A 12,571-nucleotide genomic window follows, 5' to 3' on the forward strand; every position below is an offset into this window, starting at 1 on the left:
CAAAGCTCAGAGAAAGGTAACTTCATTCTCGTGAAGTTGCTTGAATCCGGGGACACGAGCACTCAAGCTAACATTTGCTTTCTTCTTGCGTGCGTGATGATGGAAGATGCTTCGGTGTTGGTCGCAGAGGCTACTAAACAACTTGTCAAGCTTCTTGGGCCTGGGAACGAGGAAGTGGCTGTGGGGGCTCTTAAATCTCTCTCTGCTCAGTGCAAAGAAGCGAGGCGAGAGATAGCCAAGTCCAACGGTCTTAATTTAGATGGTTTTTTTTTTTTTTTACTTGTTTTCGTAATTTCAAAAGTATTAAATCACTGAGTTCTTAATTTTGTGTTTCGCAGCTCATCACTCTCCTCAGTGACACATGGCCTGAGAAAAGTCAAGGTTAGTTGTCACATAATATAACAGTTATTTAATATAACAATTAATCATACACCTTTCTTATAACATAACAATTATTTTTTATTATGAAATCTGAAGGCCCTTAAGAGTTGTTTATTAATAATTATTAACCATGTACTCATTTGATCTCAACAAATTGATGTTCACAAATTCTCTATTTCAGATTGGCATGGTCCGACACCGCTTGCATTTGCATAGCCGCCATCATACCTCGCGCCACCGGCATGGCTGAAGGCGTTTCAGCGCGAGGTATGGCATCATTACCCATCCTCCGATCCGTCGCATTCTTTTCCCGCCGGATCTTCCTCAAAAGCCGCATCCAAGACCCTCGTTTGAGCAAGATCCGTCTTTGGCTATTCACATCAAATACTTTTTTTTTATCAACTTGATACGATTATTGTTGGATGTTAAATTTTACATCCAACAATAATCGTATCAGGTTGATAAAAAAAATACCTGATGTGAATAGGCAAATGCGAATCATGCTCAAATGGGAGTTTTGGATGCAGCTTTAGCAGAAGATCCGGCGGAAAAAGAATGCGACGGATCGGCGGATGAGTAGTGCTGCCATACTTCGCGTTGAAACGCTTTCAGCCATATCGATGGTGCGAGGTATGATGGCGGCTATGCTGATGCGAGCGGTGTCGGGCCATGCCAATCTGAAATAGAGAATTTGTGAACATCAATTTGTTGGGATCAAATGAGTATATGGTTAATAATTATTAATAAATAACTATAAAGGCCTTCAAAGTTCATAATAAAAAATAATTGTTCTATTATAAGAAAGGTGTAAGATTAAATAAATGTTATATTATATGACAAACAATTTTGGCTTTTTCAGGCCATGTGTCATTGAGGGGAGTGATGAGCTGCGAAACACAAAATTAGGAACTCAGTCTTATTCTATGATTTAATATTTTGAAATTACGAAAACAAGTAAAAAAAACTCATCTAAATATCCAAATCATATCAGTTTTCACATGCTTATAAATATACAAAACCCATTTTATTAAGGAAACAATATATATATATAAAGACGTGTCTTTCTGAGAACAATAATACTTCCAAACTTGCTATCCAATTCTCGGTCAAATATTGATTAGTCTTACAATCGTTATTCATTTATAAATAGTTTAAAAACGTGATCTATCTTCTAGTCACACCTATTTTCTTCTTTTATGAATATAAACTAGGAGTACAAGAATCATACTAAGGACTGCAAGATAAGCAGATCTTACATGAAGATTTACCTTGGCTATTTTTTCAATCTGGGCCGCCTTTTCACTAGCAATATTTGCAGCCAGCTCTACTTTTGTCAGGTCCTCGGCCTTATTCAGCTTCATTTCAGCCGCACGTTTCTGCAGTGATTAGTAGAAATTCAATCACAATTGATGAGTTAGAACTTATAGTGTGCTGACAGACAACAATTAAAAATAGCTGCAAATAAATTCTCTGAGTTTTATGCAAATGATATGATGTAATATTGAAAGGTATAAAAAAGAGAGTTTATTTTAGGGTGAAAAATGGTGGTGTTGATTGGAGATGAAAAATATTTTGGTACAAAAATTGTGTCATTTTGGTGGAGAAATGACATCAATTAGTAGCAATTTTAATACTTTTGACTAAAATAGTAGTAACTATGTTTTTGGACACTTTTACTAGAAAGACTAACTAACAACAATTATAGATATATAAGTATACAGTTACTAGTAAAAGTGTCTAAAAACATAGTTGCTACTATATTGGTCCAAATTATCAAAATTGCTACTAGTTGAGGTAATTTCCCCATTTTTGTGGTGTGAGTTAGAGATGATCTAAATATTTTACTTTTCAAATATAATTTGTGCTAATTTAAATTTATAATATTAATAGTATGTGTGTTTTTTATTCATCTACTATCAAATATATCAAGTGATTATATTAAAAAGGACCTTATTAATGTTTCTTTTAATTCAAGATTTTCTCTAGAAAAAAATAATTGCGAGAATACATGAGAAGACATCAAAAAATCTAACATGTTTCGCGTACATTTTATAATTTCGATCTCTTCTTCCCTCGGTTGCATTGTCAAGCAGGATCCCCCTTGTACTCCTTGCACCAAAGAGATGCTCCTATTTCATTTTTTATTTAAATTTGAAAAGAAAAAAATCGACAAGATCCGTTTCAAAAAGAAATCAAGGAAAACGAAAAAAAAACAGTGCCTTAAAAAAATACGATCAATAATTTATCGGAAATCACAAAAACCTAAAAAACATCAAAATAAGGAGGTAGTCAAACCTCTAAAATAACACCACAGAAGCATAAAAAAAACGATCGGAGAGGCCAAAATCGGATGCGAAACAGTTGACGCGCTTCGATGCGAGACAAAAATCGCCTTAGACCAAAAATGTTGTCGTGGATAGGAAAATGGACAAAACAAACCCGGATAGTCTCATGTCACCTCCACAACCACATTGTACCGGGCCTCATCATGGTACAATCGAAATTATAGCCCTGCCACGTGATTTTATGCGCCGCACACCTCCAACGATCACATTTTCAGAGAGAGATAGAGATAGTACAAAAGGAGAGTGGAAGTGAGAGAGACGAAGTGAGAGAAAAAATAAAGTTAAAAAACGTAATTGTATAAAATAGGTCAACTTAGCTTTGAATTAAAACACTTGATAAATTTTGTTGAAAATGGTCATTTTAATATGATCCCGAAAAAGAAATTGAAATGCTGGGGTTAATAAAGGCCTGGTTCATAAGGGGGCACATAGATGGGCTCGTATAAGCCCAAAAGCTTTTTAGTACAATTGGATCAGAAGTTCAAAGCAACCTAGAAAAGCCCATGCCTCACAGAGACGGCTTATCGATATAAAAAGAGTCGGGGAGATTACGAAGCCCTTAAGGTTTTGTTTGGTAAGAATGAGAGAAAAATTAGTGGATGGATTAAATAAAGAGGGAAGAGAAAGGAAAGGAAGTGATTGATTATAAATTTTTAAAAAGTTGTTTGGTATAGTATGAGGAAAGATTAGAATCCATCCTTTGTTTAGTATAGTAGTGAAGAATAATTGATGTTTTGTATAATAAAATTACTAAATTGTCATTCATTATATTTGTATAATAATTAGAATATTAAATGTTATATTTGTAATTTTTTTCATTTTTTGTTTCCATCCTTCACAACCCTTCCAATTTAGAAGGGATTATTTTGTGTGGGTCCAACGGAAAAGAATCTATCCTAATATTTTCAATTTGTTTTCTTTCCTCTCTACCAAACAAGAGAATGGATTTATTTCCATAAAAAAAAATCTTTCCATGTCAATCCATCCTTCTATTTTCTCTCCTACCAAACAAGGCCTAAGGAAAGAATAAAATGACAAAGATATAAGACAAGTTACACATCATTTCAAATATGAAACTCAAAATAAGATGTTCTACGAATACAAAAACATATTGTAGAGTCGTACAGCAGATCGAACTCGAAGAATAAAGGGAAAATAACAAATATATACCATGTGTTTTAGTGAATTGTCGACTTTAACATTCGGTTTTCGAAAATGTCGAGATCATACCATTTGTTTAATTAAAATGACGAAATTATACCCTGAAATTGATAACAGTATCACAAATCTCTCTTTTATTGATACTAACTCTCTTACATAAGAAAAACCGAATTCGGGTCGAGGACGTAGAGCTTGATGTGGTTGAAGAGATGCCATAATCCGACGATGAAGAACACCAATCCCGGCCCTACATGGCCCACCAAACTCCCCATATTGAATTTTCTTGTGATCCTTCTTTTGGCTCTCTCTTTGTTATTAGAAAAAACTTAGCTGGCTAAATACATACATTCAACTACTTGGATTGGTTGGCGAATGAATAAAAAGTACGCCGTGGAAATGCTTAAGGGCCAATACTATTGTGCAAGACTTTATAGATCGTTAAGTACAATATTGAATATTAATTCGGTTAGTGGGTACTTTCGATCGAAGTGAAGTTTCAATGAACTGACGGCGAAATATTGGATTTTTTTATTTTTTATTTTTTATTTTTTATTTTATATAGTTGAAAACGCTTTAAGGATACTTAAGATGATTCAAGGCTAATTAAACATCATTGGCTATTTCTACAGCTTGAGATGACCATTCAAAGTTATAACAGCACTAACGAAAATTAATACAAAAACAAAATGGGAAGAATTGTGTAGTGATTTAGGAAAAATGCCATAGGAATTGGTGAAATTTAGCGAAATGCTTTTATAACTAATGTGATAATATTTCCACGAAATAACGTTAAGACGATTATTGTTTGTTTTTGTCAAATTTCAAGAACTAGTGTGATAATCATAGTTAAAGAGCTGGAGAAAAAGTACCATCTTTTTATGTGTGTTTGCCATAAATTATTATTACTTTCTTTTATGTAGAATTAATAGCTTTACATTATAGTATATCTAATGTAGAATTAATAGCCTAAAGCGAAGGACTTCCTCGTTTTCCTAATTAAAGATCGCCGCAGACGATCGCATGTTTTGGAGTTATTCGTCGTTAAACAATGAAGGTTGTCGTTTCTGACATATGTGTCGTTTACGAATCTCTTCAAGAGCTTTTCTGTTCACCTATCTGATATCTATTATCAAAATGGGAACTTCAAGCCCTCATCAGTAATCAGATGGAACTATAATGAAAAAAGTTGATACTGGTGTTTTCCCAGGTGAAGCAAATAAGCAAGTTAACTGATATATACACAATATATGATATGTCACACAAACAAGCTTTTATGTGTGATAGAAAAACGTCTTTTCAATAGTGTGAGAAAGCGAAAGAAGAAAATAAAACAGTTTAAGGAACTGGTTATTGATGATGACGACGAACAGACACTCGTTCATTGAAGAAAATACAACAGTTAAAAGGAACTGGTTATTATGTCGTTTATTTATTCATTTGTATTTTCTTGTCGTTTTTGTTATAATTATGTCGTTTATTTATTCATTTGTTGTTCTTGTCGTATCTTTTTATAAATATGTCGTTTATGTATTGAAATGTATTTATTGTTGTCGCTTCTTGTATAAATATGTCGTTTATTTATTCATTTGTTGTTCTTGTCGTATCTTTTTATAAATATGTCGTTTATGTATTGAAATGTATTTATTGTTGTCGCTTCTTGTATAAATATGTCGTTTATTTATTCATTTGTTGTTATTGTCGTTTCTTTTTTATAAATATGTCGTTTATATAAACCACTTCGAGTTTCCTCAAGAGTCTTGGAAGAACTCATTTCTCTAGAATCTCAAACTCTGATCTCAGTTTGGGTTTCTGAGAGAGAGATTACGAGCCATCGAATAATTTACGTAAATGTCCTTGCTTTTGTAATAGAGTAGCCTCCAATATTGCCTTTTGTACACTTTGATATATTATATTAATAATATATATAATTACGGAATTATTTAAAGAAAAATGCCAAGGGAAATAGGGATAAACAAAAGATGAGAAAAGTGAAAACAAGAAGAACAAAACAAATAGTAATTGGAAACGTAATGCATGAATTTGTCTTTTCAAGACAAAAACAAAAAATGGGTGCATCAAGAGGTACTCTTTACACGACTAAATGTTCACTAAATTCAATTAAGATAAGAAGAAGAGGGAGAAAAAAAAAAATTATTCACAATTTGTATGCCACGAGAAACTTCACATCACAGTAGCAATTAAACAAATTAATATTCAATATTTTATGTTAATTTCATGATATTCTAGAGTTTATGAGCGCATATGATTGAAGGTACCCCCGTGACCTTATGTGCGTTAATAAATAATTGAATCTTCGAAGCCGATCTTCTCTTCAAGGTCGAAATTTTTTGTATAAATGTCAGGTATTTATACAATCGATGCTTAAAAAATTTGTTTTTCCCAATCGATACCCCTTGTCAATGTAAAATTTTGTATAAATGTCAGGTATTTGTAAGAGAAAAACATAGACATAGAAAACTACCATAAGGGCAATTAATGTCATTTTCCTTCAAGTATAATTCAAGTATGTATTCGTTAAATAAACATGCTAAGGAAAAAATAGATTTAAAATCATTTTTTTTTGTTTTGATTCTTTTTTGGATAGGTTCAAGATTCTTTTGTATCTTCCAATTTTAAGAACAAAGACAAGAACCTGAGCACAAATCTATTTGAAGCATAAAATAATTAGTGAATCGGATTTATTTTTTATCAGCTTGATGTTTCTTTATCATCTTCCAATTGAAGCAAGGCGTGGTAATAAAAGTTATCTGTGAAAAAGACATGGGACCTCTTGATAGCATGTGAAATTGGTAAATCACGATCATCTAGAGTTATTTGTTTGGATTCTCCAATATGTTTGATGAGAAAAATAGAAGTAATGAGTAACACTGAAAGAGTAACCGTTTAATGGTGGGATTTTATTCAAGGCTTCAATGGATCGCGGAGAGGAGCAAGAAATAGCCTCAAATCAATTCCTTTGTGGAGATAAATATTTTACTATCCGGGCCCTTATCTATATGACAATATTTTTTATTATTATTATTATGTTAAAATTGGATCTTGATTGTTTGTTTACTTGTATATTAGGAGCTAGGGTAAGCTTCCCAAAAAAAAATATTTTTTTGTTTCGTATAATTTTTTTTAATGTTTGAGAAAGACCTTAATTCTTAATTTTTGTCAATGAGTTATATAGCAGTAGGATGAAGTTAAGAAGAAAATATAAAATTAGAAGTGACTGAGAGAGAGAGATTGTATTTCCTTGTCCTTGAGTGCTACGGTGGTCTCATTGATGAGTATTTAAATTGGATTTCTATTTATATATAATAATATTCGTATATATTTTGTTAAGAGTCTCTATCTAGGGGCTTAATCACCACATTAGTAGTGGATATCAATAAATGTGAAATTGTTGGGATTGCAGTATTCTTCGGTGGAAGAATCAGTGTAAACCTCCAAGGACAAGAAATCTTCAGACAAGATAAGAACTGCGGGGAATAAAGAGAGAATAAAACAGATATTCCAATTTCCGTAAACACATAATAGCTAACACGACATTCCATTGAGACTATGAGGGTTGATAGAGTAAAGCTATTCGGCACGATTAACGACTCAAAACGATCCACTCACGCGTTGACACGTGGCAACGAACTGTGAGTGGATCGTTTTGAGTCGTTAATCGTGCCAAAAATCAATTCTGGGGTTGATATCATATCATTCAGTTTTTTCCAATATACACATAAATATATCTAGGCATTAAAATCACGTGAAGTTTCTTCTGATGTAAGTGTCTTCGTGCACGAAAACCGGGTCCTGAGGCGGCGGGACCGGGAACTGAGGCTGTCCCATTGCCAGCTGGGACGGAGGCCGAGGGGCATTTCCGTCCTTTGGGATGGAAGTGGCGACACGGTAATAAAAGAGACCGAGAGCCACGCTGAGAAACGACAACACCGCACCGAAAGCAAACACGCCGGGCTTGACAACATAGCAATAGTAGTTCCCAAAGTACATGGTCTCGAGCCCGTGCTGGTCGTTCAGCGCCGCTCCCGTCAGCAATAGAAGGAACGCCAACACAAATGTGAACCTTTCAACGACACCAAACAATAAAATTCTAGTCCAATATTCCAATAGTGAACTCGGGTCCAACGCAACGATTTTTTTTCTTTTTTAGGCCTAAGAGAGAAATTTTGAAATAAACCCATTTTTCAAGGAGAAAATGCTTAACATAAATCTGTCACTGAAAAAAAAAAATAATAATTAACGAAGACGAAAGAGTTAACCTACATTATGAATTTGGAAAGTGTTGATTGAATCTCCGGGTAATTCTAGAGACCCGGGACTCTCAACAATTCTTTCTCGAGATTAAAAAGAAAATTCACGAAGAGGAAAGAGTTACTATATGTTATGTGAATTCGGAAAGCGTTGATCGAATCTCCGGGTAATTCTAGAGACCGATATGATATATATCATTCAACTCCCCATTGCATCTAATGTCCTAACACGCTACATTATTGTAGGTAATTAATCAATTCTATTACTCATTCATGTGGGGGTTTTTGCATGATAAAAAATTAGGATTTGCTTTAGCTGGCTTAACGGTTAGAGAGATATAATTATTACCATGAGACGATGAAGCAGAGGAGGGCGATTTTCCAGTTGGCGGTGAAGGGGTGAGCGGAGTTGCGGCGGCAACAAACGCAGCCGGTGGAAGCGTTGAGAAGAACGTGGGCCACCATTACGGCCGTGGCTGCGGTCAAGCCCAGCCCCATCGCGGGGCTCCGAGGGTACATACATTGCCTCGTCGACAAGAATTGAACTTCCGAACCCTTTCAGTTTCCACAACCAAATTCTTACGAATCAATGACAGTCCGAAAAATCAAGTATGGAAAACAAGAACATCGCGGATATGTATATATAACCCAAGACGGGAAAAGAAATAAAAAAAAACAAAGCCAAATGAGAAGAATTCACTATGTCGGAAGTTTGGTTGCCAAAGAGAAAGTGTCGAAACCCTAGACGAAATTCGGGTCACCGTGTCGGACCGAACCTATTTTTGTGTCATCAATACTCTCCAACCAACACAAACAAATATCATATTAATTGCATGAAAATTCGTTTTCATATATTAGCCATTAACAACATGTCCTAACCCTTAAAAAAATTGTCCAAAGAGAAAAATCCACAACCAATGCCTGCCTAAAAGAATGCAAACAGAGAGAGTGGGTGAAAGAAGAGGACAGCTTCATTACTTTAAACATTAACATAATTTATTATAGACAATCCAAAGTAATCCAATAGGTTTTCGAATATCCATTCCAATTTATGTAACGCCAAGAAGATAAGGCAGTAAAATTTGGGAAGAGAAATTACAAAATAATATAGAAATAGATGATTAACTAATGGCTAATTACTAATTTTCCCTCAATCCTCATAATCTAAATTTAGGACCCCAGAAGATAAGTTTCTTAAACGCTCCTCAAACCTTCCTTCGTTCACTTGACTGTACAGAGTATCAGACCTTTTTTTTTGTAGATCATTGAACAATGAAAAAGCCGACGAATATATATATATATATATATATATATATATATATATATCTATTATATATTGCTCTATGAATGGAAACTCTGGACTTGTGATGAAACATGCACTCACTCTCAATCTATCAAAGTTCGAGTCTTTTTCACATTAAAAGCATTCAACGAAGACGAACATAGAGGATAAAGCAAATCCGAATGAGCAAAAGAAAAAGAAAAGCAAAATAAGATAAAAAAAAATAAAAATAAAAAATAAAAAAAACTATTGAAAGTGGAGTAAGAGTAAACCTTAATCCGGGTAGCCTCGGCAGCGAAGCCAGTAACGGCCGATAAAAGCCCTAACAATCCCGCAGCACACCCTATTATCACTCTCTTTCTCTCCATCTCTCTCTCTCTCTCTCTCTCTCTCTCTCTAGAAAGTCACAGTTTTTTTTTTTTTTTTTTTTTGCTAGCAAGTCACAGACTTGTTAAAGCAAAGAGATTTTGTTTTTTGATTTTGATTTGATGAAGAGCAAGCGTAAAGTTGGTGAGACACTGTGTGTGCACTTGTGCCACTTTGCTTCTCGTCAGAGACAGAGAGGACACAAAATAGGACACTTTGATTGAAACCAAGGATTATATTATTACCAACCTTTTTTTTTTCTCTCTGTTAATTAAATATATAAAAAAAATTAATCAGATAAATATGTTTCCTTTTCCAAATTCCAGCACAAATTTGAACTAAAATTAGATATCTATACAACTTGATTTAGAAAAATAAAGGGTCTGTGCATATGGAGGAAAAAATGGACGGAAAGTCAAGTCTATCAATGGCTTTATTTAAGTTAACGACACACATACAATAAAAAGAACGAGAACAAAAAAAGGAAAGAATGGTCAAAATTGAAACCATATACTGTACTATATTCAATGATGTTAGGCTCGTGATGTTATATCTCAGGATAATGACTTGTACATCTGACTTTAGATTAATATGCTCTATTATTTAATGCTCAAATCGGACTCTATAGCTTTTCCATGACGAAAATGACTATACAATGCACTTACCTGCTGCAAGCTATTAGTATTACTATTATCTCTTTAAGAAACAAAAATATTATTGTATCCCCAATTAAAAAAAAAGGGAAGAAAATAGTTCAGCTAAGAGTCTAAGATATAGAAGATCTAAACATAAGGTGAGCTATATTTTAATATTTAATTGGGGACATTATTTTTTATAAAGGACAGTCATGAAGGGTTATAAATTTCTCACTCTTTCTATTTATTACTTGACTTAGATAACGGGCTTTGAGTCCAAAACGTACAGCCCAACTCAAATCTAAAAAGAGACCATAGTAGACAGAGATTGCCCATAAGGGAAGTGGGGTATTTGCTAGGAATATTGACATGAATTCTAGTAAAAACCCTTGGTCTCTTACCTAGACAAACGGTTATTTTTTCATGGAGAAATAAATAAATAGTCATGAAATACTACATTTAATGATGAAAATGTAAAAAAAAAAAAAAGTGCTTTTTTTATAATGGAGAATTTTAAAACGATCAATACAAAACAAAATGCAACTCTATATATATCATCCAAACATATAATATCACATAAATCTTATCTGATTTGATTTGATTTGACAAACACAACAATAGCAAAGCTAAAAATAAAGGAGAATTAAGAAACAAAACAAAACAAAAAAAGAAAGGAGACAAAGTCACAATCATAAATGAAGAAAGAGCAAAAGAGTACTCGTAAAAACAAATCAACATTAGGCAAAGCTAATTAGGAGTTCAATTAATTAAGGCTGTTGAGAAAATGTGGTTGGTGGGTAGTGCTCCTTGGTGTTGTGGTTGCCATTGTTATTATATTGTGGGAATTGGGGTTGAGCCATTGGGATCTCAACTTGCTCAACTCCGGACGGGTTTTCGTTAGCGCGGTCCTTAATCGCTTTAAGAGCATTGTTATTATACTGAATTCCGAGCATAACGCTCAAAACCGACATCATTGCCCCGCCGGTAAACACCCCTGGCTTCACATAATAACATTCGATACGACCAAAGTACGACCTCTCGTTTCCGTTCACCATACCGTCGTTTAGGACCGTCCCGGCGAAAAACAAGCGCATCGCTATAAAGAACGCAACCCTACACGACACACAATTACAAAAATAATTAAATGACTTTAGCTATAATTTTGACCAATTAATGTAGCAATTGATGGTTTGACTAGTGACGTGATACTTAGGGGTAGATAAATACTAAACAAAACATGTTTAATTCTTAAAAAATTATGAAACAACATACAAAATTATTTTGATGAATATATGTTACCAAGAAATAACGGAAAGGAAACGCAAGTGGACGGTGGAGCGGCCGCTCCTCTGGCAACAGAAACATCCGGACGCAACGTTCAATATTATTTGGGCCACCAAAAGAGTGGTTGCCGCGATTATACCAAAAACCTTGGCATGGCTCTCCGGGTACACACAATGTGTCCGAGATAGGGCTTCGATATCCGCTGGCTATATACATCACAAAAACATTCACAATTTTAGGCGATTAGATATATAATTACGTTATTAATACAACAAATAACAATATTTCAGATTTGAAAGTTGAAATAATAATATAAAAAAAAAAAATTGTGTCACCTTAATCCTTGTAACTTCGGCGCCAAAACCAGCACCACATGATAAAACCCCTAACAATCCGGCCACTAATACAACAATTATCTTCAACTCCATGTGCTTGTTTTTGGATAATAACTCACTTTCGTGTTTCTATAACTAATGAAAGAATTTGAGAACTAATGTGTTAAGAGTTGGCGAGCCACAACGTCAAGAGTGTTGAAACATTTATAGCGCTCGAGAATTAGTAGAATAATATAAATGTGACAATTTAGTCAACCTCTCATCATGATTAATCCTGTTTTTTTTTTTTGTTTTTTTTTTTTTTTTATTCATTCGCGTCGTATCCCTGTTTAGAGAATTCTTATCAAAGCATAAACATCGGAATTGTTTAAATCATTGGCAATGACAGGATATATGTTAGGTTATTTAATCATATTATGTATATAGTTTGTTCCATTGTAAAGTTGACTTGAATGAGTCGTCCCTCAAAGATGCAAATAAAATTTAAACCTACATGATGAACATGACTAAAAAA

At 34.0% G+C, this 12,571-nt stretch overlaps 2 protein-coding genes and 1 long non-coding RNA gene across 3 annotated transcripts; all 3 read right to left on the reverse strand.

Annotated features, from left to right (window-relative positions):
* Positions 1-1,628: 1,628 nt before the first annotated feature.
* On the reverse strand, positions 1,629-3,010 carry LOC149380547 (uncharacterized). Its single transcript, XR_016294276.1, has 3 exons — positions 2,677-3,010; positions 2,428-2,510; positions 1,629-1,757 (listed from the first exon to the last, which is right to left on the reverse strand). It is a non-coding gene; the product is annotated as an uncharacterized LOC149380547 (long non-coding RNA).
* A 4,549-nt stretch (positions 3,011-7,559) lies between these two features.
* LOC149380548 (transmembrane protein, putative (DUF1218)) lies at positions 7,560-10,035 on the reverse strand. Its single transcript, XM_089603356.1, has 3 exons — positions 9,710-10,035; positions 8,505-8,710; positions 7,560-7,968 (listed from the first exon to the last, which is right to left on the reverse strand). The coding sequence occupies exons 1-3, from the start codon at positions 9,803-9,805 to the stop codon at positions 7,647-7,649; spliced, it is 624 nt and encodes a 207-aa protein (XP_089459482.1). The 5' UTR covers positions 9,806-10,035; the 3' UTR covers positions 7,560-7,646.
* A 1,170-nt stretch (positions 10,036-11,205) lies between these two features.
* Positions 11,206-12,163, reverse strand: LOC149380549 (uncharacterized). The gene is made up of 3 exons (XM_089604170.1): positions 12,058-12,163; positions 11,738-11,928; positions 11,206-11,551 (listed from the first exon to the last, which is right to left on the reverse strand). The coding sequence occupies exons 1-3, from the start codon at positions 12,148-12,150 to the stop codon at positions 11,206-11,208; spliced, it is 630 nt and encodes a 209-aa protein (XP_089460296.1). The 5' UTR covers positions 12,151-12,163.
* Positions 12,164-12,571: the final 408 nt, after the last annotated feature.

Source organism: Urtica dioica, chromosome 12, assembly GCF_054948205.1.
Source record: "Urtica dioica subsp. dioica isolate 48M chromosome 12, U.dioica_male_clone48M_v1_H2, whole genome shotgun sequence".
Classification (NCBI taxonomy): Eukaryota; Viridiplantae; Streptophyta; class Magnoliopsida; order Rosales; family Urticaceae; genus Urtica; species Urtica dioica.

Excerpts from the sequence above, each read along its gene's own strand:
- LOC149380548 (XM_089603356.1), bottom strand. The coding sequence starts at position 9,805 with ATGGAGAGAAAGAGAGTGATAATAGGGTGTGCTGCGGGATTGTTAGGG. Across the intron at positions 8,711-9,709 it reads CCGAGGCTACCCGGATTAAG|GGTTCGGAAGTTCAATTCTT; the intron begins GTTTACTCTTAC and ends GGAAACTGAAAG. Across the intron at positions 7,969-8,504 it reads CTCTGCTTCATCGTCTCATG|GTTCACATTTGTGTTGGCGT; the intron begins GTAATAATTATA and ends TGTCGTTGAAAG.
- LOC149380549 (XM_089604170.1), bottom strand. The coding sequence starts at position 12,150 with ATGGAGTTGAAGATAATTGTTGTATTAGTGGCCGGATTGTTAGGGGTT. Across the intron at positions 11,929-12,057 it reads CCGAAGTTACAAGGATTAAG|CCAGCGGATATCGAAGCCCT; the intron begins GTGACACAATTT and ends TGATGTATATAG. Across the intron at positions 11,552-11,737 it reads TTCCTTTCCGTTATTTCTTG|GGTTGCGTTCTTTATAGCGA; the intron begins GTAACATATATT and ends TGTGTCGTGTAG.